Genomic DNA, 25,929 nt, shown 5'->3' with positions numbered 1-25,929 from the left:
TCTTGAGCAGGGGGACCTTGCGGGCACTGCAGGATTTTAATCCATTACGGCGTAATGTGTTACCAATGGTTTTCTTGGTGACTGTGGTCCCAGCTGCCTTGAGATCATTAACAAGTTCCCCCCGTGTAGTTTTCGGCTGAGCTCTCACCTTCCTCAGGATCAAGGATCCACCACGAGGTGAGATTTTGCATGGAGCCCCAGATCGATGTCGATTGACAGTCATTTTGTATGTCTTCCATTTTCTTACTATTGAACCAACAGTTGTCTCCTTCTCACCCAGCGTCTTACTTATGGTTTTGTAGCCCATTCCAGCCTTGTGCAGGTCTATGATCTTGTCCCTGGCATCCTTAGAAAGCTCTTTGGTCTTGCCCATGTTGTAGAGGTTAGAGTCAGACTGATTAATTGAGTCTGTGGACAGGAGTCTTTTATACAGGTGACCATTTAAGACAGCTGTCTTTAATGCAGGCACCAAGTTAATTTGGAGCATGTAACTGGTCTGGAGGAGGCTGAACTCTTAGGGTATGTTCACACGTAGTCAACAAAAACGTCTGAAAATCCAGAGCTGTTTTCAAGGGAAAACAGACCCTGCTTTTCAGACGTTTTTTGACCAACTCGCATTTTTCGCTGCGTTTTCGCGGCGTTTTTTACGTCCGTTTTTGGAGCTGTTTTCATTGGAGTCTATGAGAAAACAGCTCCAAAAACGTCCAAAGAAGTGTCCTGCACTTCTTTTGACGAGGCTGTATTTTTACGCGTCGTCGTTTGACAGCTGTCAAACGACGACGCGTAAATAACAGGTCGTCTGCACAGTACATCGGCAAACCCATTCAAATGAATGGGCAGATGTTTGCCGACGTATTGTAGCCCTATTTTCAGACATAAAACGAGGCATAATACGCCCCGTTTACGTCTGAAAATAGGTCGTGTGAACCCAGCCTTAATGGTTGGTAGGGGATCAAATACTTATTTCTCTGTGCACAATGCAAATATATATATATAATTTTGACTATGTGATTTTCTTTTTTTTTTTTTTTATATAATCTATCTCTCACTGGTAAAATTAACCTAGCCTAAAAATTCTAGACTGTTCATGACTTTGACAGTGGGCAAACTTACAAAATCAGCAAGGAATCAAATACTTTTTTCCTTCACTGTAGGTCCCTCAAAGCCATTTTAGAATTGACTTACTCTCAAAAAAATGTTTTGGAAATATTCTTGAAAATTTGAAAAATTACTGCTAAACTTATGAGCTTTCTAATGTCCTTAAAATATAACAATGTTGAAAAAAAAATGATGCCTGCATAAAGTACACATATGTTAAATATTAATTATTACCTAATTTGTTTCATCTGACTATCTGTAATTTTTGTTGTACCTTTCAGTTTTTTAAAATAAAAAATATAGCGACCACAATTTACCACCAAAATAAAGTCTATTGTGTTACAAAAAACAATCTCACAATCACTTGGATAAGTAAAAATATTATAACCAGTGACACATCAGAATGGAAAAATAGGGCTTTGTCCGGAAGTTCAAAATAGGCCGTGTCCTTAAGGGGTTAAAAGATACGGTACGATAGTAACATGCAATGAGATCCGGACAATTTTCAAACTCCCATTTGCACTCTTAAAACACATGCCTATGTGTGGCACCACCCAAAACTACCCCAGGGATGTGAAACTGGATGGTCCAAAATGTGGCAGGAGAAGGTTGTCAGAGCAGCAAATACAGAAATGAGTAACACAAGAAACTCCAGATATGGCAGCTGTAATCATGTTTTCAGTACGGGACAGAAGCTCCTCGGAGAGGCAGGGACTCCTAGTATCGTACATAACTATGATTCTTGGAGCCCGACTCTCTGCAGTGTGTTCGGTCCGGGACTTGCGGCCGAAATACACTACCATTCAAAAGTTTAGGGTCACTTAGAAATTTCCTTATTTTTGAAAGAAAAGCACAATTTTTTTCAATGAAGATAACATTAAATTAATCAGAAATACACTCTATACATTGTTAATGTGCTAAATGACTATTCTAGCTGCAAACGTCTGGTTTTTAATGCCATATCTACATAGGTGTATAGAGGCCCATTTCCAGCAACCATCACTCCAGTGTTCTAATGGTACATTGTGTTTGCTAACTGTGTTAGAAGGCTAATGGATGATTAGAAAACACTTGAAACCCCTTGTGCAATTATGTTAGCACCGCTGTAAACAGTTTTGCTGTTTAGAGGAGCTATAAAACTGACCTTTCTTTGAGGTAGTTGAGAATCTGGAGCAGTACATTTGTGTGTTCGATTAAACTCAAAATGGCTAGAAAAAGAGAGCTTTCATGTGAAACTCGACAGTCTATTCTTGTTCTTAGAAATGAAGGCTATTCCATGCGAGAAATTGCCAAGAAACTGAAGATTTCCTACAACGGTGTGTACTACTCCCTTCAGAGGACAGCACACACAGGCTCTAACCAGAGTAGAAAGAGAAGTGGGAGGCCCCGCTGCACAACTGAGCAACAAGACAAGTACATTAGAGTCTCTAGTTTGAGAAATAGACGCCTCACAGGTCCTCAACTGGCAGCTTCATTAAATAGTACCCGCAAAACGCCAGTGTCAACGTCTACAGTGAAGAGGCGACTCCGGGATGCCCGGCCTACAGGGCAGAGTGGCAAAGAAAAAGCCATATATGAGACTGGCTAATAAAAGGAAATGATTAATATGGGCAAAAGCACACAGACATTGGACAGAGGAAGATTGGAAAAAAGTGTTATGGACAGACGAATCGAAGTTTGAGGTGTTTGGATCACACAGAACAACATTTGTGAGACGCAGAACAAATGAAAAGATGCTGGAAGAGTGCCTGACGCTATCTTTCTTTTCAATAGTTTTTATTAAAGTTTTCAGATAAATACAAAACAAATGACTTGACTTCAAAAACTGTATCATCTCATAACATTGGTATATGATATGCACTTATAATACATCAATTATCATGACGTGTTATCTTTAATCAAAGTACAAACATACTCCTCAGGTACATCAAAGTTGGTGTTGCTAGCAGATGTGAGATGACATAAACATAAATATCAAATAAACAACGCATAACAATATTTGCTAGCAGAACCGATATCACAAATACTTGCTCTATTTCTGTGTATATTTTTATTTCAGGGGGGGGGGGACAGTAATAACCCAATTTAATTTTCAACTCTCCTCCTGTCTGGGTTTTCTTCTTCTACTGTTTGGAACAAAAATGAGAGTTTGTCCACGCTATCCAATGTTTCTCAAAGGATGAGATTGTAAAGTTGCCATGCGCTATCGCCCTTTCATATTTATATGATGTGTTTATAGCTATGACTAGTTCAGCGATTGGGGGAATTCCTACTTGTTTCCAATACCGTGTTATGACTAATTTTGCCATAACTAAAATTTTACAAAACAACCTCCTATGTTCAACAGGGATCGTATCTAATTCCAAGAAAAGTAGGATGAGATGTGGGTTTGGCACAACTTCCATAGAAAATATAACAGACAGTAAATTAATCACCTCTGTCCAATAATTCCTAATATTCGTACATTCCCATAATACATGTATGAGCGAACCTTCCCTCCCACAATTCCGCCAACATAGTGAGGATACATTTGAAAACATGGCGTGTAAACGGTCTGGTGTATAATACCATCGCATATATGTCTTAATTGCTGCTTCTACATGGGATACACATTTTAGTGAAGTATGTATCCACTTAAAGGCTAATATCCAATTGTGGTCTGCAAATGACTTTCCCAGGTCTTGTTCCCATCTTACAATTGGACCATTTCTTTGGAACTTCGAGTGGAAAGAAATGGAGTTATATAGATATTTCAACCCTTTCTTCCCGTTATTAAAACCACTCAAGACTGTGAGGTTACCTTGGTAAACAAGGTTTGCGTGGCTATGTATAAAATGTTTTACCCTAAGGTATGTAAATAGTTCTCTCTGAGGAATATCGTTCGCAGACCGTAAATGCTCAAAGCTTATCATTTGGTTATTTTGGAACAATTGTTCACAGGAGGTCAGTCCCCTTGCTATCCATCCCTGGAGCGTCATATATGGTATAGCGAGTTCTAAAAAATCTAATTGCAGATACGACCTAGATATAGGTAGTCTCTGTGTTGCATGGGTGTGTAAGAATGTCCAGCATGTCAGAGTAGTCTTGGTAAGGGGGGAAATTTCAGTCGGTAGTGGTATGTCATATAGTGCGAGGAAGAGAAGTGATTTTAAACTACCTGACCTTAAATAAGATGCCTCCATGTCCACCCAATGTTTCGGGCTGTCTTCCTTCCACCACGCCCTTGCTTGGGCCGCTACTGTCGCGACATAATATCCAAATATGTTGGGAACTCCCAGACCCCCTGCTCCTTTATCTTTGGTAAGAATGTGAGAAGCCACCCGTGGTTTCTTTTTGTCCCAAATGAAGTCCATCATGATACGTTGGATGCGAGAGAAATAAGATACAGGAACATGTATGGGAAGAGTTCGAAATAGATATAATAATTTTGGTAGGAGAAGCATTTTAAAAGCGGCAATTCTGCCCAGCCATGATACCTCTACTTTCATCATTCTATCTAATTCTTCCTGAAACATCTGTATCAGTGGTATGTAATTTACTCCAAATAACTTTTTGTGTGTGGCTGTCAATGTGAGGCCTAGATATGTGATTTCCATTGCGTTCCATTGAAATGGATATTTGGACTGGAGAAAGTGTAGGGTTGAGGTATTAAGATTTAGGGGGAGACTCTGCGACTTTTGTGTATTCAATTTATAAAGAGATATCTGTCCAAATTGCTTTATACAGTCCATTGCAGCTTCTAGAGATGTCTCAGGCTCAGACAGGGATAAAATTACATCATCTGCATATAAGGACACTGTGTGGGTTTTCGTCCCTACTTGAATACCCTTTACGTCTTTATGTGTTCTGAGTAGTTGTGCTAGTGGTTCTATGGACAGCACGAATATGAGGGGTGATAATGGACATCCCTGTCTGGTGCCATTCGAGATATCGAATCCACCTGAGAATACTCCATTTGTGTAGACCTTAGCAGATGGTTCCGAATATAGAGCTTGGATGGCCGACATTATACTCCCTGAGAAGCCCATGTGTTCCAATGTAGAAAAGGCGTATTTCCAGGAGATTCGATCAAATGCTTTTTCTGCATCTAACGCTAATAATACCGCCGGGATGTGTTTACTTTCAATGTGGTGTAGTAGACCTATCACCCGTCTTGTGTTGTCCGAACCTTGTCGACCTTTTATGAAGCCAGTCTGATCGTCTGTTATGAGGTGTGGTAAAATGGGAGCCAATCGGTTCGCTATTAATTTGGCATATATTTTCAGGTCAATATTCAGTAACGAAATGGGCCTAAAATTTTTGGGTTGATCATTCGTTTTTCCACTTTTGGGCAGCGTAATTATGAGTGCCTCTTGATTTTCCTTAGGAAAGGATCCTGAGGATTGAGCTGCTTGGAAAAATCTGCTTAGGTATGGGGCAAGAATTTTATGGAATGTTTTATAGTAAGCGTTAGTTAGACCGTCACGACCTGGTGCCTTATCTGGTGGTAAGGATCTAAGAATGGCAGATATTTCCGTTTCTGTAATTGGAGCATTTAAACTATTTAGTTGACTCGGTGATAGTTTTGGTAAGGGAATGTCCTTTAAAAAATTTCTGATGTCGTTTTCCCTTGGTTGTGATGTGAAGGGGTCTCTGTTGATGTTGTATAATGTTTCGTAGAAATCCTTAAATTTATTAGCAATATCCACTGGATGTGTAATTTGAGCCTGCGTATTCGAGTCTATGAGGTATGGTATTCTAGATTTTTGATGATGGTGTTTTAGACGTGCTGCTAGCAATTTGCCCGCTTTGTTATTTTGAGAATAATATCTCGTTTTAGTTTTGCGTAAATTTTTTTCATATTCAGAGATCATAATCAATCTGAGCTCCTGGCGCAAATTATTTAAATTGGTGGCATGTATAGGGGAAGGAGCTGTTTTATTTAGTGTTTCTAGTTCGTGGATTTGTTCCGTTAACTTTGTAATGTTGCTTAGACGTACTTTCTTAGCAATATGTCCCACCCGTATTAGTGATCCCCTTATGAACGCCTTATGTGCATTCCAGAGTGAGTTGATATGGATTCCACTTGTATCATTCATCTCAAAATATTCCCCCAGATCTCTAATTATATCCAGTTGAAATTTAGAGTGGGATAACAAAAACGGACTACATCTCCACATAAATGCGGGATTGGAATTATGATATTCTTTTAAGGAAAGCGTTATAGCTGCGTGGTCGGACCATTTGATAGTTTCTATGGTAGCTTTGTCCATAAGGAGTAAGAGTTCCTTATCTATGAGGAACATGTCAATTCTGGAGTAACAATTGTGTGGATTAGAAAAAAAGGAGAAATCCTTCTCTGTACCATGTTGAATCCTCCAACTATCATATAATTCTTTGTTCCATATCAGTTTCCTCAGTGATGTTTGGTCTATTCTATTGCCAGATGTGGAGTCTAAGGCCGTGTTCATTACCATATTGAAATCTCTGCACAATAATATTTTACCTTCTTTAAATTTCTCTATAATCCTGAACATTTTATGTAGGAAATGTATTTGACGTGTATTAGGTGCATACAATGCTACTAAAGTGTATTTAACATTATTAATTGAGCAAACTAACAAGATAAATCGACCATTGGGGTCTATGTGTACCTTTATCTGTTGGAATGCTACTGAGTTCCTAATGGCCAACATAACTCCCCGGGATTTGTTCTTATAGTGAGATTGATATATATGTGGGAAATTATGGCATTTGATACGATGAGCATCTTTAGATAGGACGTGAGTCTCCTGCGCACAAAAAATATCGCATGCTAGTGTTTTAGCCTCTGCCCACATAAAACTCTGTTTCTGTGGAGTGTTAAGGCCCTTGACATTTAGGGATGCAAACTTAATAGTCATGGTTTAAATCAATAAATGTGTTAACCGTTGATATTACTTCTCCTACTGCGCAGTATCTGTACAGATGGAACCCAAAATTCTCGCATTTAACTATGGGAATACAAGTAATAAATATATACATTACATGTTCATTCAATAGGGATGAACTCCAGGTGGTGTTGGTGTGTTCTGGTCTGCCAAGAAGTAAGAGCCGTATACTTCTCGAGAGAAGGTCATGTCGGATTCTGTATTTATGAATTAGTTCTGCAAAGCAAAAAACTGTAGAACAACAAACTCTGTATAACAAACAGTCGTGGGGGGGAAAAGTCAGCCTGAGGTCAAATCAAGATGAATGCCTTGAGCACCCGCGAATTCCGGTCACCTCCATTCTGGAATCTTATGTCTGTCAGTGGTGTGTGGATCTATGCCTAGCTACCTTCTTCCATTCCTCCATAAGGTGTTGTGGAGGCTTACTCGTTGGATTAGTTGGGTGCTTAATCGTGATATTCCAACGATGTAGAGTCTCTTCACCTTCCTCCAGAGTGTTGATTACATGCAGGACATTCTGGCGTTTGACCAGCAGCTTAACAGGAAATCCCCATCTGTATAGGATTTGGTGTTCTCGGAGTGCAGTCGTGATTGGGGTCAGTTGTCTGCGCAGTTGTAATGTCGCTGCTGAGAGGTCGGCAAATACAGAAATCTTTTGGAATTGTGGTGGTCTCCCTTCTTTCTTTCTGGTCGCTTCCATCAATTTTTCCTTGATATGGAAGAAGTGTACGCGCGCTAGTACATCTCTAGGAATATCTGCATCAAGATGTTTCGGTTTAGGTATACGGTGTATACGATCTATGATCAGGTCACTCTGTGAGCATTCCGGGACCATGCTTTTGATAAAGTGTTGCGCAAATTTATTGAGGTCTTGAGGTAGTATGTCTTCAGGGATCCCCCTGAATTTGACGTTATTACGTCTCGACCTGTCCTCCAAATCCGCCATTTTGGCTTTAATTTGAGTAACTTCTTCTGCCAGGCCATAGTGAGCATCTACCACTTCATTATGAGAGGAGGTAACTTCTCCCATCTTGTTTTCTAAGTGCAGGACTCGCTGTTCCACTTCTTGCATGGAAGTAGATAGTGGATGAATAAGGCCTGCCAGGCTAGTGTGCAGAGACTGATGTAATGCTTGCAACATGTTTCTCATCATGTCTACTGTTACTGGGTCTGTGGATGCAGGTAAGTGTCCCAAAAAATCAGGTGTCTCTGTCAGAGATTTGTTAGTGGTAGTTGGAAGATTTCTTATCTCCTCTAAGTGATCGTCCGCCCTGTGTTGTTGCTGGTGTAGACGTTCTGAGCTATTACTCAGGGGAGAAGATGGCGCCGATCCGACAGCACCTCGTGGAGTGAAGCGTTGCGGTCTTCCTGTTCTGGTAATCCTATGTACCTCCGCCTCATGGCGTCGAGGGCTCCCAGCCAGAAATCCCATCGCCGGACTCCCAGACGGTTCCGAGCTGTGTCTGGTACGTATGGGGGTCTTCTGTTTCCGACTTTGAATGTATTCTGGCGGTGCCTCAGATGTCGATGAGTCCGCATCTTCTCCGTCCTTCTCCCCGGCCGACCGGCGGGGGTAAAAGTCTGTCAGTTTTGCCGGTCTTGCCGCCGATTTCTTCTTCCTTGGCATCTTAGGAGTGAGAGGATCCACTGTGAGAATCTTTATAAGTGTTTGAGAGGTCTTGTTATCGTTGTTTGCCGTTAGGGTGCAGGAGCTCTCTGTTCAGACGTCCATCTTCCTCAACAGCCAGGCCACGCCCCCCCTGACGCTATCTTTCAAGCATGGTGGAGGTAATGTGATGATCTGGGGTTGCTTTGGTGCTGGTAAAGTGGGAGATTTGTACAAGGTAAAAGGGATTTTGAATAAGGAAGGCTATCACTCCATTTTGCAACGCCATGCCATACCCTGTGGACAGCGCTTGATTGGAGCCAATTTCATCCTACAACAGGACAATGACCCAAAGCACACCTCCAAATGATGCAAGAACTATTTAGGGAAGAAGCAGGCAGCTGGTATTCTATCTGTAATGGAGTGGCCAGCGCAGTCACCAGATCTCAACCCCATAGAGCTGTTGTGGGAGCAGCTTGACCGTATGGTACGCAAGAAGTGCCCATCAAGCCAATCCAACTTGTGGGAGGGACTTCTGGAAGCATGGGTTGAAATTTCTCCCGATTACCTCAGCAAATTAACAGCTAGAATGCCAAAGGTCTGCAATGCTGTAATTGCTGCAAATGGAGCATTCTTTGACGAAAGCAAAGTTTGAAGGAGAAAATTATTATTTTAAATAAAAAAAAATTATTTCTAACCTTGTCAATGTCTTGACTATATTTTCTAGTCATTTTGCAACTCATTTGATAAATATAAGTGTGACAAAAATTGTCTGGGTGACCCCAAACTTTTGAACGGTAGTGTACGTTCCGTCCTTTACAGACCGAACATTCTCTTGTGAATCCAGCCTTATATTCCAAGGTTCACTTTTGGCTAAGTTTCAATACTCTGACAGACAGCGTCACATTATCCTCCCTCTTGTACAATAAAGATTTTATAGTGGATTCTATGATGGGGAGCTGCCCAGGCAACAATAAGATTTTCACCCCTATGCTTTACAGTTGGTTACAGGGACCTTGATTGGTATTTGCCAGTACTGTGGCCAAATAACTCTATTCTTGTCTTATCTGTTCAAAGCACATTGTCCCAAAAGTCCTGGTGTATGTTTAGGTTTTCATTGGCAAATTTTATTCTTGTCTTGATGTTCTCTTCGGAGTCCGGACAGTTGGCAGTTGTTTGAAATCTTCTCTTGTAAATGATCTTGTAGACGGTAAAATGATATTCAATTGTTTTAAGCACTTTTTAAATCCCTTTTCTGACTTTTAGGCTAGGTTCAAACATCATGAAAAAAATGACACAGTGGAGCCTGGAAATTTGTACTAAAATCCGCAATAAAATCCACAAATGTTACATGTGGATTTCGTTGTTAATTTTATTTCAGAATTTAGGCGCAGATTTTACTCTCAGCAATGAAATCTGCAATGAAAATCCCCGGCAAATCCAACAAAAATTGATGCAGAATCTGGGTCGGATTTGCTGCAGCATGAACATACCCTTAGGGTATGTGCACACGTAGTGACCAAAAACGTCTGAAAATACAGAGCGTTTTTCGCGGCGTTTTTCGCGCCGTTTTCGCGGCGTTTTTTACGTCCGTTTTTGGAGCTGTTTTCATTGGAGTCTATGAGTAAACAGCTCCAAAAACGTCCAAAGAAGTGTCCTGCACTTCTTTTGACGAGGCTCTATTTTTACGCGTCGTCGTTTGACAGCTGTCAAACAACGACGCGTAAATTACAGGTTGTCTGCAGAGTACGTCGGCAAACCCATTCAAATGAATGGGCAGATGTTTGCCGACGTATTCTAGCCATATTTTCAGACGTAAAACGAGGCATAATACGCCTCGTTTACGTCTGAAAATAGGCCGTGTGAACCCAGCCTTAGGCCACATGCACACAATGTGTTTTTTCATGTGGATTTGCCGTACCAATTTTCCTGCGGCAAATCCGCAGCGTAATATAGTACCAGCCAAGTATATGAGATTTCAAGTAATCTCATCTACTGGTTGCAGAATTTTTCTGCAGCATGTCAATTTATCTTGGGTTTCCGTTTCAGAATTGTATTTGACAACTTTATAAAAAAATCACACCAAAATCCATAGCATAAAATTTGCACCTGTTGCTGGTTTTCCGTATTGAATTCAATGGGGAGGTAAAGCCTGCAAAGAAAAGCAAATGTTGCGATTCCACCCAAAAAGTCACAAATTTGAAATCTCTTTTAATTTAAATTTAATTGAAAAAAGTCTACACTTACCCCGCTGGTGCTGTCATAGCGGTGGCTCCTTTTCTTCCTGGCTATTCTCTGTGCAGCCTGCCCTACTGGGATGACGTTTCATCCTATGTGACTGCTGCGGCCAATCACAGGCTGCAGCGGTCACATGGGCTGCAGGGTCATCACAGAAGGCTGGGCTGCATGGCAAAGAGAGGGACACGTTGCTATTGCAATACCAGGGGGTAAGTATTTTGCTTTTTTTTTCCCCGTCTCTTTTATCCCCATCCTATCTAATAATCCAAAACGACAAACGAAGTGTGTATTCACAAGGTGCTTTTTTGCTGCACGGCCAAAAACGCACTTTGAAACTGCATGCGTTTTTACCACTATTAGCCGTGGTTTTAATGCTTACTCCAAAACCACGTAAAATCGTGGTAAAAACACACACATCATAAGGAGGTCTTACATGAATAGAATTAAAGTGGACATATAGAATACAGAAAACGTCTATAGTATAAGGAAGGTTATCTGGGTCTTAAAAATTTTTCTTATCGTCTAAAAATGAGATAAAATAACAAATGAAGCAGTACTGACCTATCCTTTCCCCAGTGGTCGAGTGCTAATGCTCTGGCGGCACTCCCGGTAATTGTTTACATTCACGTAGCATGTGACCGCTGAAGCCAATCAGAGAGCTCAGCAGTCATGTATTGTATTTTGGGCATTATGCCAGAAATACGATTCGTCACCACTCAGCCATCACAATAGGCGGAACGGGTGTCGGGTGTCCCCGATTCTCGATCTAGGTGTGGTTCCCAGAGCTGGGACTCGCATCCTACAGACTTTTTTGGCATATCCTGTGGATATGCTAGAAATTGCTGTAATGGAAATAACCCTTTAAGGGACAGGAGGATAGCCACAAATCTATGCAGCTCTAACATCAGCCTGGTGCAGCGCGGCATAGAATCTTTGTGTTAAAACAAAACCAAAGTTGCAGCTCAAGCCGCAGCTTTACCTTTACTAGGTATTTGTAACAAGGAACCTATCAGTTATGTCTGTGGCTACTGAAGTACTTGCCTGTCAGGTATGACATACGTCCTTGGGCGGGAAATGGTTAAGCACTCTACTATGTGGTTACCTTTCCTGTCCCTTACACAAACGCTGTAACCTTTATCTTGCCAATCCCTACACCTAAACTTTAACAACTTATAAGATACATTTATAGATTTTGGGGGAACTAGTTGAAAACGTTAAAATCATTCACGCTTTCGTTGAGCTCCGTGCCTTGGTTCCTTCAATATCAATTCATTGCTAACTTTTTCCCAACCACTAATAACAGGGAAAAGAACCGCACGAACAGGAGAAACCCCTGTGGTCCCCTATCCAGGCACCCCATCTGCATTCATCAGTTTACACGCAGTTTATACGCAGACACCCTCGATTTTGACTGACCCTGGACTATTTTGATGCCAAGCTTCAGAGGAATATTATCAACGTTCACAAGATTCCAGAGTCCTTCTCCACAAAAATCACTGGAAAAAACTCTTCACAATTTTCTCATGCAGGTTCTGGGACAATCTTCCTCCCCTGCACTAATTATGGAGAATGCATTCTGGGACACCTATCCAAAAAATGTGGACCCTGCCAGATCTAGAGACATTATATGCTGCCGACAAAGCCACAAGCCACAAGATTCCTTGCTGAATAAAGGTCGGAAAGTGCCCTAACAGTTTAGTAAGAGGTCTGTGACTTTCTTCCTTAATTTACCTAGGCATGTACTCTCTTACTGAGATCTGCGCTTAAATCCCTACTTCTCAGTCTGCAAGCTAAAGGTGTCTAATACTGCTAGGGCTTACCATTCGCTTTGCTGGTCCCCTATCAACTACTGGCTCTCTGTCACCCTCTGCACTTGTCTTCGTTCTGTGAGAATCTGGGTTTTCCCTATCTGGATTTACCTGCTTGGCCCGTCCATCCTGAACCTATCCTTTCGGACACGTCCGGCTCCCTGATACAACGTGCACAACAGTAATAATGGCCTCTGACGAGCATACTTGTGTGCTCCTTCTAATGTTGCCCGTATCTTCTTATCCTCACCAACTCAGTTTTTTTTTTTTTCAATATGTTAACTGATTTAATAGTGTCTTATTGCTAGGCGATTTGTTTCATGCTTTTTATGTCGCCCTGTGCCGCCGGTCTCTTTCCCTTTGTAGGGCCTGGGAGTTGAAATCCCCATACTTTAAAAGATATAAGTTAGATACCCTATTTTTTCAACACATGTATATTCATACTATACGCGTAGACATGATTTTCTTCCGCTTTGCATATCACTTTTTCCCACCGCTGATATTGCTTTTCTTCCTCTTCAGTTAACTGTCAAGAATATATATGATAATTTTTAATGAAAAACCACTGCATTACCAGAGAGTTTACCTCTCTATATTACGGAGCCTATTATAGCTAAATGTTTTCATTTTTGCATCGCCGCATTGAGAGTTCCTTTTATTTTTCAGTTGATGTAGCTGTATAAGGGCACGTTCAGACATAATTTTTCCGCTGCAAATGTTGGTGCAGATTTGGGGCAATTATGCAACGAATGTGCACCAACATTTGCATATTTGACAGGTAATTCAGACGTTGCAGAGATAACAGCGGACCTGCCACAGATTTAAATTTTTGCATTGCAAAGGCTGAAATACGCAGTGAAATTCCGCTTCTTCTCCGCAACAGACAGTGTATGCTGTGGAGGAAAAATTCCGCACCGCAGCCTATGGTCCGCAGCAGAGTTTTCCGCAACGTCTGAACTAACTTTCCTAAAAATTTATTGAAACAAATGTAAAAAACGGCCGCTGGAGAATTCCACTGCGGACTGTCCGCAGCGGAATTCCACAGCAATTACGCCACGTCTGAAAATGACCTCAGGGCTTTGTTATTGCATGATGAGTTTAATTTTTCAATAGCACCAATTTGGGTTACAAGTAATTTATTGATTAACCCATTAAGTAAACAGCCTGTTTTGGCCTTGTGGACACAGCTGATTTTTTAAAATCTGAAATGTGTTACTTTATGTGGTAATAACTTTAGAATGCTTTTATTTTTCCAAGCGATTCTAAGATTGTTTTCTCCCGACACATTGTACTTTATGTTAATGGGCAAATTTGGATGATACATGTAGTGTTTAGTTGAGGAAAAACACCAAAATCTGGAGAGAATTTGCAAAAATTAGCATTTTTCTAAATTTTAATGTATCTGCTAGTAGGACATATAGTAATACCCCACAAAATAGTTACTAGTTTACATTTCCCATAGGTCTACTTTATGTTTGCATAATTTCTTGAATGTCCATTTATCTTTCTAGTTCGTTACAAGGCTTAGAACTTTAGCAGCAATTTCTCACATTTTCAAGAAAATGTCCAAAACCTATTTTTTTATGGACCAGTTCAGTTCTGAAGTGGCTTTGAGGGCCCTATATATTTTAAATTCCTCATAAGTCACCCCATTTTAAAAACTGCACCCCTCAAAGTATTCAAAACAGCATTTAGAAAGTTCCTTAACCCTTTAGGCGTTTCACAGGAATTAAAGAAATGTAGAGGTGAAATTTCCAAATGTCATTTTTTTGGGCGAAATTAATTTGTAATAAAAAAAAATTCTATACCACAGAAGGTTTTACCAGAGAAACACAACTCAATATTTATTGCCTAGATTCTGTAATCTTTCGAAATATCCCACATGTGGCCCTAGTGTGCTAATGGACTGAAACACCAGCCTCAGAAGCAAAGGAGCACCTAGTGAATTTTGGTGACTCCTTTTTATTACAATATATTTTAGGCACCATGTCAGGTTTGAAGAGGTCTTGTGGTGCCAAAATAGTGGAAGGGATGTAGCGCCATTTGGATTTTGGAGGGCAGATTTTGCTCAAATGGTTTTCGGGTGCTTTGTCGCATGTGCAACGCCCTGGAGGGACCAAAACTGTTGAAACCCCCCCAAAAGTGACCGTATTTTGGAAACTATACTCCTCAAGGAATTTATCTAGGGGTATAGTGAGCATTTTGACCCCACAGTTTTTTATGCTGAATTTAATGGAATTAGGCAGTGAAAATAAAAATCTAAATTTGTCAGAAAAACAGACATTTTACATTTTTATAAGTAATAAGGGAGAAAAAGCACCCCAAAATTTGTAAAGCAATTTCTCCCGATTACCACAATACCCCATATGTGGTAATGAACTGCTGTTTTGACCCACTGCAGGGCTCAGAATGGAAGGAGCTCTATTTTGATTTTGGAGTGCAGATTTAGCTGGAATGTTTTTTGTAGTACCATGTCGCATTTGCAGAGCCCCTGCGGTACCAGTACTGGGGAAGCCTCAAAAAGTGACCCAATTTTGGAAACTACACCCCCTAAAGTATTTATCTAGTGGAGTACTGAGTATTTTGAGCCCAACATTTTTGTAGGATATGATGCAAAGTCTATGTGTAGAATTTTAATCTGAATAATTGCACCCCAACATTGATTATGCCTGTTCTGCTATGTTTAGAAATACCCCCATCTGTTGCTCAATCAAATGGTGGGCCCCAAAAGGAGCACCCTGCAGCTTTCAGGACACAATCTAAATTATAGGACCTATTCCACACCTTTAAAAGGATTTCAGCTGTCAGAACAATGTAACACCCCCAGAATTGAACCCATTTTGAAAATTAAACCCCCTAAGGTATAAATCTAGGGGGTGTAGTGGGTATTTTGAGACCACATTTTTTTCAAGAAATTATGCAAATCTGGTGTGAAAAATCTAAATTTGAGTTTTATTTTCACAAAAGTGTCATTTTAAGGGTATATTTGTCATGCAAAATTCATGATTCTGAATGAATGCACCCGAATATTCATTGCACCATGTCTTCTGTGTTCAGTAATACCTCTACTTTGGCCATAGTCTGCTGACTAGCCACATGACAAGGCCCAAAACTGTACAACATACTGTTATGGCAGGAAGAAGGGGAAGGGGATAAGTGAGCCCTAATCTACCCACCGCCCTGTCCCTGCCTACTTGCAACGACCCGCCCTAGGCGACGGAGTATAACTTGGCGGCGGTCCCTACGCTGACCAAGTGCAAGGGAATACAAACAGGGAACAAGCAAGGGAAGGGGCAGTAGCCCACGGAACACCGTGAGGAAACCAGAGTGGTCAACGAGCAGTCAGAATCAGGATGTCACGAAGTATACGAACGCAGAGCAAGGATCAGGAAGCAAGCCGGGGTCAGAGCGAAGCAGGATAAGCGGCAGCTGCAGCAAGGCTGAAGCAAGGCAGTAGCAGGCTGGAGCAAGGCTGTAGCAGAGCCAGGAAACCAGGCAGAATCACAAGCAATGAGGAAGAGAAAACGGCAGGTATAAATGGACAGGGGGCGGAGCTAACTCCGACTGACCAGGCCGCGATAGGCTCTCCCACTCCTGAGCCTGCCACCCTGATTGGTGGGAGCCGGAGTCAGTCTAAGAGGTCCGGCCTCAGGTGTCGATTGATTAATCCTGGGAGTATCCACAGACGTAGTGCCTGGCAGATCCTTTACAGTACCCCCCCTTTTATGAGGGGCCACCGGACCCTTACTAAGGGGACCTGGTTTAGTGGGGAAGAGAAGGTGGAACCTCCTGACCAATACCCTAGCGTGAACATCTCGAGCAGGTACCCAAGTCCTCTCCTCCGGACCGTATCCTCTCCAATGGACCAGGTACTGGAGGGAGCCCTGGATCATCCTACTGTCCACAATCTTGGCCACCTCGAATTCCACCCCCTCAGTGGTGAGAATGGGAACAGGAGGTTTCCTCGAGGGGGACCAGGACGGGGAGCAGCGTTTAAGGAGGGAGGCATGAAAGACGTCGTGTATGCGAAAGGATGGGGGCAGCTCCAGACGGAAGGATACAGGGTTGAGGACTTCAATGACCTTATAAGGCCCAATAAATCGGGGAGCAAACTTCCTGGACGGGACCTTAAGGCGCAAGTTCCTAGACGACAACCACACCAAATCCCCGATGACAAACCGGGGGTTAGCAGAACGTCTTCTATCAGCCTGAATTTTTTGTACGCTCTGGGACGTCTCTAGGTTCTTCTGAACCTGGGCCCAGACTGTGCACAGTTGCCGATGAACGACTTCTATCTCGGGATTATTGGAACTACCAGGAGAAACGGAGGAGAACCGTGGATTAAACCCGAAATTACAGAAAAACGGGGAGACCCCTGACGAGTTACTGACCCGGTTATTCAGGGAAAATTCGGCGAGGGGAATGAATGAGACCCAATCAAATTGACAGTCAGAGATGAAACACCTTAATATTGTTCCAGGGATTGATTAGTCCTCTCCGTTTGGCCATTAGTTTCGGGATGGAAGGCGGAGGAGAAGGACAGATCAATCTCCAACTTTTTACAAAAGGCTCTCCAAAATAATGAAACAAATTGTACCCCTCGGTCAGAAACGATATTGACTAGGACCCCATGGAGACGCAGAATGTGTTTAACAAACAAAGAAGCTAACGTCTTGGCGTTAGGTAGTTTCTTAAGGGGCACAAAGTGGCACATCTTGCTGAAGCGGTCTACTACCACCCACACCACCGACTTGCCTTGAGATGGAGGCAAATCGGTGATAAAATCCATGGAGATATGGGTCCAAGGTCTCTGGGGAATGGGCAAAGAACGTAGTAAGCCCGCAGGTCGGGACCTGGGGGTCTTAGACCTAGCACAAACCTCACAAGCGGCGACGTAAGCCCTAACGTCTTTAGGCAACCCAGGCCACCAATAGTTTCTGGTAATGAGGTGTTTGGTACCCAAGATGCCAGGATGCCCAGATAGTGCGGAGTCATGGTTTTCCCTAAGTACCCTTAGCCGGTATTGCAGGGGGACAAACAACTTTTCCACAGGGAGGTTCCCAGGAGCTGAACCTTGATCAGCCGCAATATCAGAGACTAAATCAGAATCAGTGGCAGAAACGATTATACCAGGGGGTAAAATACAAGCAGGATCCTTCTCCGAAGGAGGATTGGCCATGAAACTACGTGACAGGGCATCAGCCTTAATATTTTTGGACCCATCCCTATAGGTAACCAAAAAGTTAAATCTGGTAAAAAATAGCGCCCATCGAGCTTGTCTCGGATTAAGCCTCCGGGCAGATTCTAGGAAAACCGGATTCTTGTGGTCAGTAAGGACGGTTACCTGGTGTCTGGCCCCCTCCAGGAAGTGACGCCACTCTTCAAAAGCCCATTTAATGGCTAAAAGTTCGCGGTTGCCAATATCATAGTTACTCTCCGTGGGCGAAAACTTCCTGGAGAAGTAAGCACAGGGGCGGAGATGGGTGAGGGACCTGGTACCCTGGGACAAGACAGCCCCCACTCTCACCTCGGACGCGTCAACCTCCACAATAAATGGCTCCCTTTGGTTGGGCTGAACCAGCACTGGGGCCGAGATAAAGCACTTCTTGAGGGTCTCAAAAACCTGGACGGCCTCAGGAGGCCAGTGGAGGACATCAGCACCCTTGCGAGTGAGGTCCGTAAGAGGCTTAGCGACGACCGAGAAGTTGGCAATAAATCTCCTGTAATAGTTAGCGAACCCCAAAAAACACTGTAGCGCCTTCAGGGAGGCAGGTTGGACCCATTCCGCCACAGCCTGAACCTTGGCAGGGTGCATGCGGAATTCATGAGGAGTGAGGATTTGACCCAAAAATGGTATCTCCTGTACCCCAAACACACATTTTTCGGTTTTCGCAAACAAATTATTTTCCCGGAGGACCTGGAGCACCTTCCTGACATGCTCCACGTGGGAGGACCAATCCTTGGAAAACACCAGTATGTCATCAAGGTACACTACAAGAAAAATTCCCAGGTAATCTCTCAGAATTTCATTAATAAAATTCTGGAAGACAGCAGGGGCATTACACAACCCAAAGGGCATGACCAGGTATTCGAAATGACCTTCGGGCGTCTTGAACGCAGTCTTCCACTCATCCCCCTCTTTGATGCGGATAAGGTTATACGCCCCCCGTAGATCAAACTTAGAGAACCATTGGGCCCCCTGAACCTGATTAAAAAGATCCGGAATCAAAGGAAGGGGATACTGGTTCCTTACGGTGACCTAATTCAAGTTACGATAGTCAATGCACGGCCTAAGACCACCATCCTTCTTCCCCACGAAGAAGAAGCCAGCACCTACAGGAGAAGTAGAGGGGCGAATGAAACCCTTGGCCAGGCATTCTTGGATATATTCCCTCATGGCTTCACGTTCAGGACATGAAAGATTAAATATCCTACCCTTAGGAAGCTTAGCACCTGGTACCACATCGATAGCGCAATCGTAATCTCTATGAGGGGGCAACACCTCGGAGGCCTTCTTAGAGAATACATCAGCGAAGTCCTGAACAAACTCAGGTAGCGTCTTTACCTCCTCACGGGGAGAAATAGAGTTAACCGAAAGACATGACGTCAGGCATTCACTACCCCATTTGGTGACATCCCCAGTATTCCAATCAAACGTGGGATTATGCAACTGTAACCAGGGAAGACCTAATACCAGATCGGACGATAACCAACAGTACAGAGCACTGCTCCAAATGCATGGAGCCAACAAGAAGTTCAAAAACAGGAGTATGCTGAGTAAAATAACCATTAGCAAGAGGAGTGGAGTCGATACCCACTACCGGGACAGGATTAGGCAAATCAATAAAAGGCATCTTTAGAGACATAGCAAATTCCACAGACATGATATTAGCAGATGAGCCTGAATCCACGAAGGCACTGCCGGTGGCAGACCGACCACCAAACGAGACCTGAAAGGGAAGCAAAATTTTATTGCGTTTCATATTAACGGGAAATACCTGTGCGCCCAAGTGACCTCCCCGATGATCACTTAGGCGCGGAAGTTTTCCGGCTGCTTATTCTTGCGCCTGGGACAGGTGTTCAGTTGGTGCTTGTCATCCCCACAATAGAAGCAGAGACCATTCTTCCTGCGGAACTCTCTACGTTGTCGGGGGGACACGGAGGCCCCGAGTTGCATAGGTACCTCCGAGTCTTCCGTGGAAGAGCGAGGAGACGGGACCTCGGGGGGGATCGCAGGGAAGTCAGAGGGGAAAACACTGAAACGTTCAAGCTGTCGTTCCCTGAGACGTCGGTCAAGTCGTACTGCTAAGGCCATAACCTGGTCTAGGGAGTCAGAAGAGGGGTAGCTAACAAGCAGATCCTTCAGGGCGTTAGATAAGCCTAACCTAAACTGGCACCTTAGGGCAGGGTCATTCCACCGAGAAGCTACGCACCACTTTCTAAAGTCTGAACAGTATTCCTCAACAGGTCTCCTACCCTGACGTAAGGTCACCAGCTGGCTCTCGGCCAAGGCAGTCCTGTCAGTCTCGTCGTAAATGAGTCCGAGGGCAGAGAAAAAACGATCAACGGAGGAAAGTTCAGGGGTGTCAGGAGCCAAGGAGAAGGCCCACTCTTGGGGCCCTTCCTGGAGTCGGGATATAATGATTCCCACCCGCTGGTTCTCGGAACCTGAGGAGTGAGGTTTTAGACGGAAGTAAAGTCTGCAACTCTCCCGAAAGGAGAGAAAAGTCTTACGGTCCCCTGAGAACCGGTCAGGTAACTTGAGGTCAGGTTCTAGAGGTGAGGCGAGGGGTACTACTATGGCAGCGTCAGGCTGGTTGACCCTCTGAGCCTGGGCCTGGACCTGTAGGGAGAGGCCCTGCATCTGCTGGGTCAGGGTCTCAAGGGGGTCCATGATAGAGTAGGAGAAAGGGTAGACTAGGTAAGGGCTTGTGATTATGTTATGGCAGGAAGAAGGGGAAGGGGATAAGTGAGCCCTAATCTACCCACCGCCCTGTCCCTGCCTACTTGCAACGACCCGCCCTAGGCGACGGGGTACAACTTGGCGGCGGTCCCTACGCTGACCAAGTGCAAGGGAATACAAACAGGGAACAAGCAAGGGAAGGGGCAGTAGCCCACGGAACACCGTGAGGAAACCAGAGTGGTCAACGAGCAGTCAGAATCAGGATGTCACGAAGTATACGAACGCAGAGCAAGGATCAGGAAGCAAGCCGGGGTCAGAGCGAAGCAGGATAAGCGGTAGCTGTAGCAAGGCTGAAGCAAGGCAGTAGCAGGCTGGAGCAAGGCTGTAGCAGAGCCAGGAAACCAGGCAGAATCACAATCAATGAGGAAGAGAAAACGGCAGGTATAAATGGACAGGGGGCGGAGCTAACTCCGACTGACCAGGCCGCGATAGGCTCTCCCACTCCTGAGCCTGCCACCCTGATTGGTGGGAGCCGGAGTCAGTCTAAGAGGTCCGGCCTCAGGTGTCGATTGATTAATCCTGGGAGTATCCACAGACGTAGTGCCTGGCAGATCCTTTACACATACCCAGAAGTTACTCCATTTTGAAAACTATACCCCTAAACCATTCATCTAGGGATGTAGTGAGCAAAGTTTTTATAGCGGAAAATAATGGGGGTTATGTGTAAAGAAAAATGGAAATGTGCCATTCTGGTACAGCATATATAAATGGTATGTAAAAATGTATTCTCACAATTTATTCCTCTACCCTAAATTTTTTTTAAATCTTTTGATATGACTCCGTTGCCTCTATCTCTATTTTTTATTCCTCTACTCTGTTACTGCTATGTTTAGAAATATGCTGCATTCGTGGGGGATCAAACAATAGAAGAGCGCCAATTTTTACTGGTAAAAAAAGCTTGTCCCTAACAGTGAATTTTTGCCTGTAGATACCGCTTGACCATATCATGCCAACAAAGCTGTTGACCATCAAGCATAGCCCTGGTTTGGTATATAGTAAGTTAGCAAGCGAGGAAAAATTGTCCTGTAGTGAAGGGCAATATATCGGAAATATGGAGGAAAAATGTATACAACCATGTTAAAACTCAAGCGTGTTCACAGGATGAATGAACAGTTACAGGGAAATATATTCAACATCTTTATTCAAAGGGACTGGTTGTACAACGTCTCTTTAGCACCATCAATCACTATATGACAGACGGACGTGCCAAGTGGCTTCGGCACACCATAACAGGTCCGTGCCCGGCAAGGTAGGAACTGAAATGTGATAGTAAAGGATCACCAATCCCCTAAGTATTGTCAGCTTTACTAGAAGTTTTGTCGGTTTTAAGAGATCATTAAACAAACAGAATAAAACCATCTAGAATCCATACTGTATTGATCATGAACAGCTTGATATCCTCCAAAAAAACAAAAACACAAGATGCTCATAACCAGTTATGAGAATAAATATAACAGCTGAATATGGCAGAACATGGCCATAATAACTGGCAATATTGCTGTCTGTTGTCAGTGTGAATCCAGTAATCTATTACCTGCCTGTGTCCAGCTACCCTCTACCTGCCTGTGTCTGGCTATCCGCTACCTGCCTGTGTCCAGTCATCTGCCATCCATCTGTTTCCAGCAATCCCCTATCAACCTGTGTCCAGTCATCCGCTGTTAGTCTACCTCCTACTGTCGGTGACAAACCTGAATCGTCCATCCATCAAGGTACCATCTGGCAGTGCTTGTTCCTGGTCCGCTGGGCCAGCAACTACTGCGCCGGAACTACCTCAAGAGGTAGCGATCTGGTAGCCTCCCTGCAGCGAAGACCAGTGCCCTGTTAAAAGGTGAAGACCAGGGAGGTTACTTCGATAACGCTCTTAGAGATGGCCTCAAGCCAATCTGGTGGAGTAGCCCAGTGAATCCACAACCTGCTGGTCGTAACAACTGGGACATAGGTTTTACCATTTCCTGTCTGTTTAAAGGGGTTGACTCACCACAGAAAACCTCTGTTAATAGACTCCATACTTGAAAATATTTATTTTCGTAATACATTTTAAAAAATTTAAATAAAAAAAAATGCATGGGTAACAAGTTATCTGCCAATGCAATGTCAATGGGGCACTAAAGTTTGAATTGGTTGCCCTAGGTTATGTCCACCAGCTATACAGTTGTATGGTGGACAGGCAGTGCCTATTGATTCCAGTGTGTTTGCTGCTAGTGTGTTTGCTTCTCCTCCTCCTTTCCTGCTTCTCATATATTGACAGCGAGACCTGTCTTGCTGCAGTGCCGTCTGGGCCCTAAGCTGATGGAGAGCAATAGGTAAGAAAAGGACAGCCCCTGAATTCTGCTTTCCTATAAGATAGGGTTTTTTTTTTATGTTTATAGGCAGCTCACAGCATCTACATAATTCTATATATCAGCTAAATTAACATTTCTGCAGATGTTGTTGCCTTTGTATGATGTAAGCAAACACTTAGGCCACACGGCGTGTATGTGACACGGTTTTTACGCGTTTTACGCACCAAAAAACACGTAAAAAACGCATGCTTTAAGCTTCCGAAAACGTGGGAAAACGCATCGTAGTACATACGTACGACGCGTTTCTAAAAAAAGAAGTGTCGGGTTAACTCTTGGCGTGTAAAACACGCCTGAAACGTACCAAAAACGTGCCTAATTCCCATAGTCAATGGGAGTCCTGATTACGCGCCCAAAAAATACGCCAAAAACACGCCAAATTAACAGCAAAAAACACCTGTACTTTAAAAAGCGCTTTGCCACCCACCAATCAGGAAGTGCAAAGGAGCCCCAACTGGGAGGGATGGAGGAGAACATGGGTCAGGGTGAGTCATTTTAACATGTAAGTGCTATAGATTTGTATGATATGTTGATTTGGCCACTTTCGAAACAAAGAGCTAACGTGAGATGTCGGAATGCGTCAATGGTGCCATCATTTTGGTTGAAGCAATAAATTTTATTAAATGCCACTGAGTTTATATAAATGTATTTATATTCATATAAATAAAATACATTATGTGTGCTTTCTGTTTTTCAAATACAGGAGTTAGAGTGTTGGTTTCATTATAATTCTTATTTTACAGACGGCCAAAAAGATATAGAGGATGAACTAACAACTGGCCTAGAACTGGTTGATTCATGCATTAGATCTTTGCAGGAGTCTGGCATTCTTGAATCCCAAGATTTTACATCCAGTGAAAGTAAGTAGTCATTTTGACTTGTCTACTATTGTTATTTTTTCAAACTATAATATTCATTTGTATTAATACAGAACTTTTTCATAATATTACAATATTAGGCTGGGTTCACACTGCATTTTTGTCCTCCATTTAACATATATGCCACGAAAAGCTCCCGACTATACAATAAGAGAGGTGTGGCGGATGCCTAACCTATAGACAAAGATCAATTTAAAGGGAATCTGTCAGCTATTTTGAACGATATCGAGGAGGGGGAGAGGATAGCAAGGTTGCAAGATCAAGAAACCGATGTTTGATTCTGCCCGACATGGTGGTTGCAAGCGTTATTCTCTGCTTTGAGTGAGAGTTCTAACGGCCAATCATGAGACTGCTAGAGCCATCACTCAGCAGAGGGGCTGGCAGCATAAATTGCAGGAGCACTTGCACATAAAGTGCCCGCCTTAGTGGAAGTTGCGATCGTGTCACCTGTTAAATTAAACTTGCATGACTTTGTTAAAAGGTATGTTTAAAATTCCCTTCCCTATATCACACTGTCAGCAGTTTTGTGGCCTCAAAACCGCTAAAAGATTCTCTTTAACTAATAGATTGTGTGCCTTGTCAAGATGTATACAATAAAAGGATGTCATTATATCCTATAGGTATAATGGCAAGCGTTAAACACATACTTCATAAAAAGTTTTTGAAAAGGCTATGACATATCCGTTAAATTAATGCCTGTAACAGATGCCACATGTTGATATCTGTCACCTATAGGCTACTATGGTATCCGATTCACAGATGAGGTTTTTTTTACAGGATACCAGAAGATAGCAAGTTTTAATATACTTCATTTTTTGCAGTACATTAACGTATACCTGCCAGACGTAGACCAAAAGGATACTATATTGTCCTCCGTCTGACTAATGAACCCCTATGAAGATTTTCAGCGTGTATGTCGGGAGCTTTGCCAACATACACGCTAAACGAAGGGGGAAAATGTAGTGCAAACCCGCCCTGAGCTTGTAGCCTAGAGCCAAGCAATGTGCCATGATACTATTTCCTAGTAATCTCCTAGTAATCAAAATAAATCTCAAAATAAATCTCAAAGGCCTCAGTGCTCAATATATTTTCGTATCCGCTCCATTCTAGTGATCAGTGAGATCTTAGTCTATGGATTGCCATCGATCCTACCTGCATGTTCCAGTAGCATATCAGATGAGAGATAAAAGTAAGGGCTCACAAAATGAAACAAAAATCTTGTCAATATAACGCGCCCACATTGAAACTGGTAGGTCCAAGATATGTCGTTCATCGATAAATACTGGGCTGGTGGGAAGAAACTTCAGTATTTATCGATGATCGACATATCTTGAATTTACCATTTTCAATGTGGGCGCGTTATATTGACGACATTTTTGTTTTATGGATAGGATCGATGAACCACTTTGAAGAATATGTAAAGACTCTCAATCAGAATGCGATTGGCTTGAGATTCACTTCGGAAGCGCATCCCAATACTCTCCCTTTTCTGGATGTTTTGATATCCATAGAGGGAAATGATAGATCAAAAACAATCTAAAGAAAACCTACCTCTATGAACAGCCTTCTGAGGTGGGAGAGCTGTCACTCTGGTCCCCTCAAACGAGGCATACCAAAAGGACAATATCTCCACCTCAGAAGGAACTGTTCTAATATACAGGAATTTAGAAAAGGAGCCAAAGATTTGGAATCTAGATTCCTAGAAAGGGGTTATCCACCAAAAATATTAAAAGAGGCATAAAAATATGCATGTGCCCAGAAAAGGGAGCAATTGCTGATCCCTAGGAAACGGAAAGCTACTAACCAACCCATACGCTTGATAGGAACCTTTGATATGGCAGACAAAGAGGTTCTTAGAAAACACTAGAGTATTCTCCAGATGGACAATGATATAAGAGAGGTTTCGACTCCCATGGCACAAGTATAGGGGATTGAGTTGTGCATAGCCATTTAACGAGCTTGAAAAACAAGGTTGTTGGTTAGACAGAAAGATTAACGGCTGTTTCAAATGCGGACACTGTAAAGCATGTACATCTGTGCAAATAGCAAAGGTTTTTGAAAGTGCCCATACAGGAGTCAACTATCCCATA

General features: G+C 42.9%; 1 protein-coding gene across 4 annotated transcripts in view; it reads left to right on the top strand.

Annotated features, from left to right (window-relative positions):
- CTNND2 (catenin delta 2) overlaps positions 1–25,929 on the top strand; it is a 794,124-nt gene that overhangs the window by 136,956 nt on the left and 631,239 nt on the right. For all 4 annotated transcript variants that reach the window (XM_075826901.1, XM_075826902.1, XM_075826899.1 and 1 more), the window contains exon 5: positions 23,705–23,821. In XM_075826901.1, the coding sequence (XP_075683016.1) occupies positions 23,705–23,821 (117 nt within the window). The remainder of the gene's footprint in view (positions 1–23,704; positions 23,822–25,929) is intronic.

The sequence above is a fragment of the Rhinoderma darwinii genome, chromosome 5, assembly GCF_050947455.1.
Source record: "Rhinoderma darwinii isolate aRhiDar2 chromosome 5, aRhiDar2.hap1, whole genome shotgun sequence".
Taxonomy (NCBI): Eukaryota; Metazoa; Chordata; class Amphibia; order Anura; family Rhinodermatidae; genus Rhinoderma; species Rhinoderma darwinii.
The sequence above is the reverse complement of the archived record's forward strand: the minus strand, read 5'-3'. Positions and strand labels throughout refer to the sequence as shown.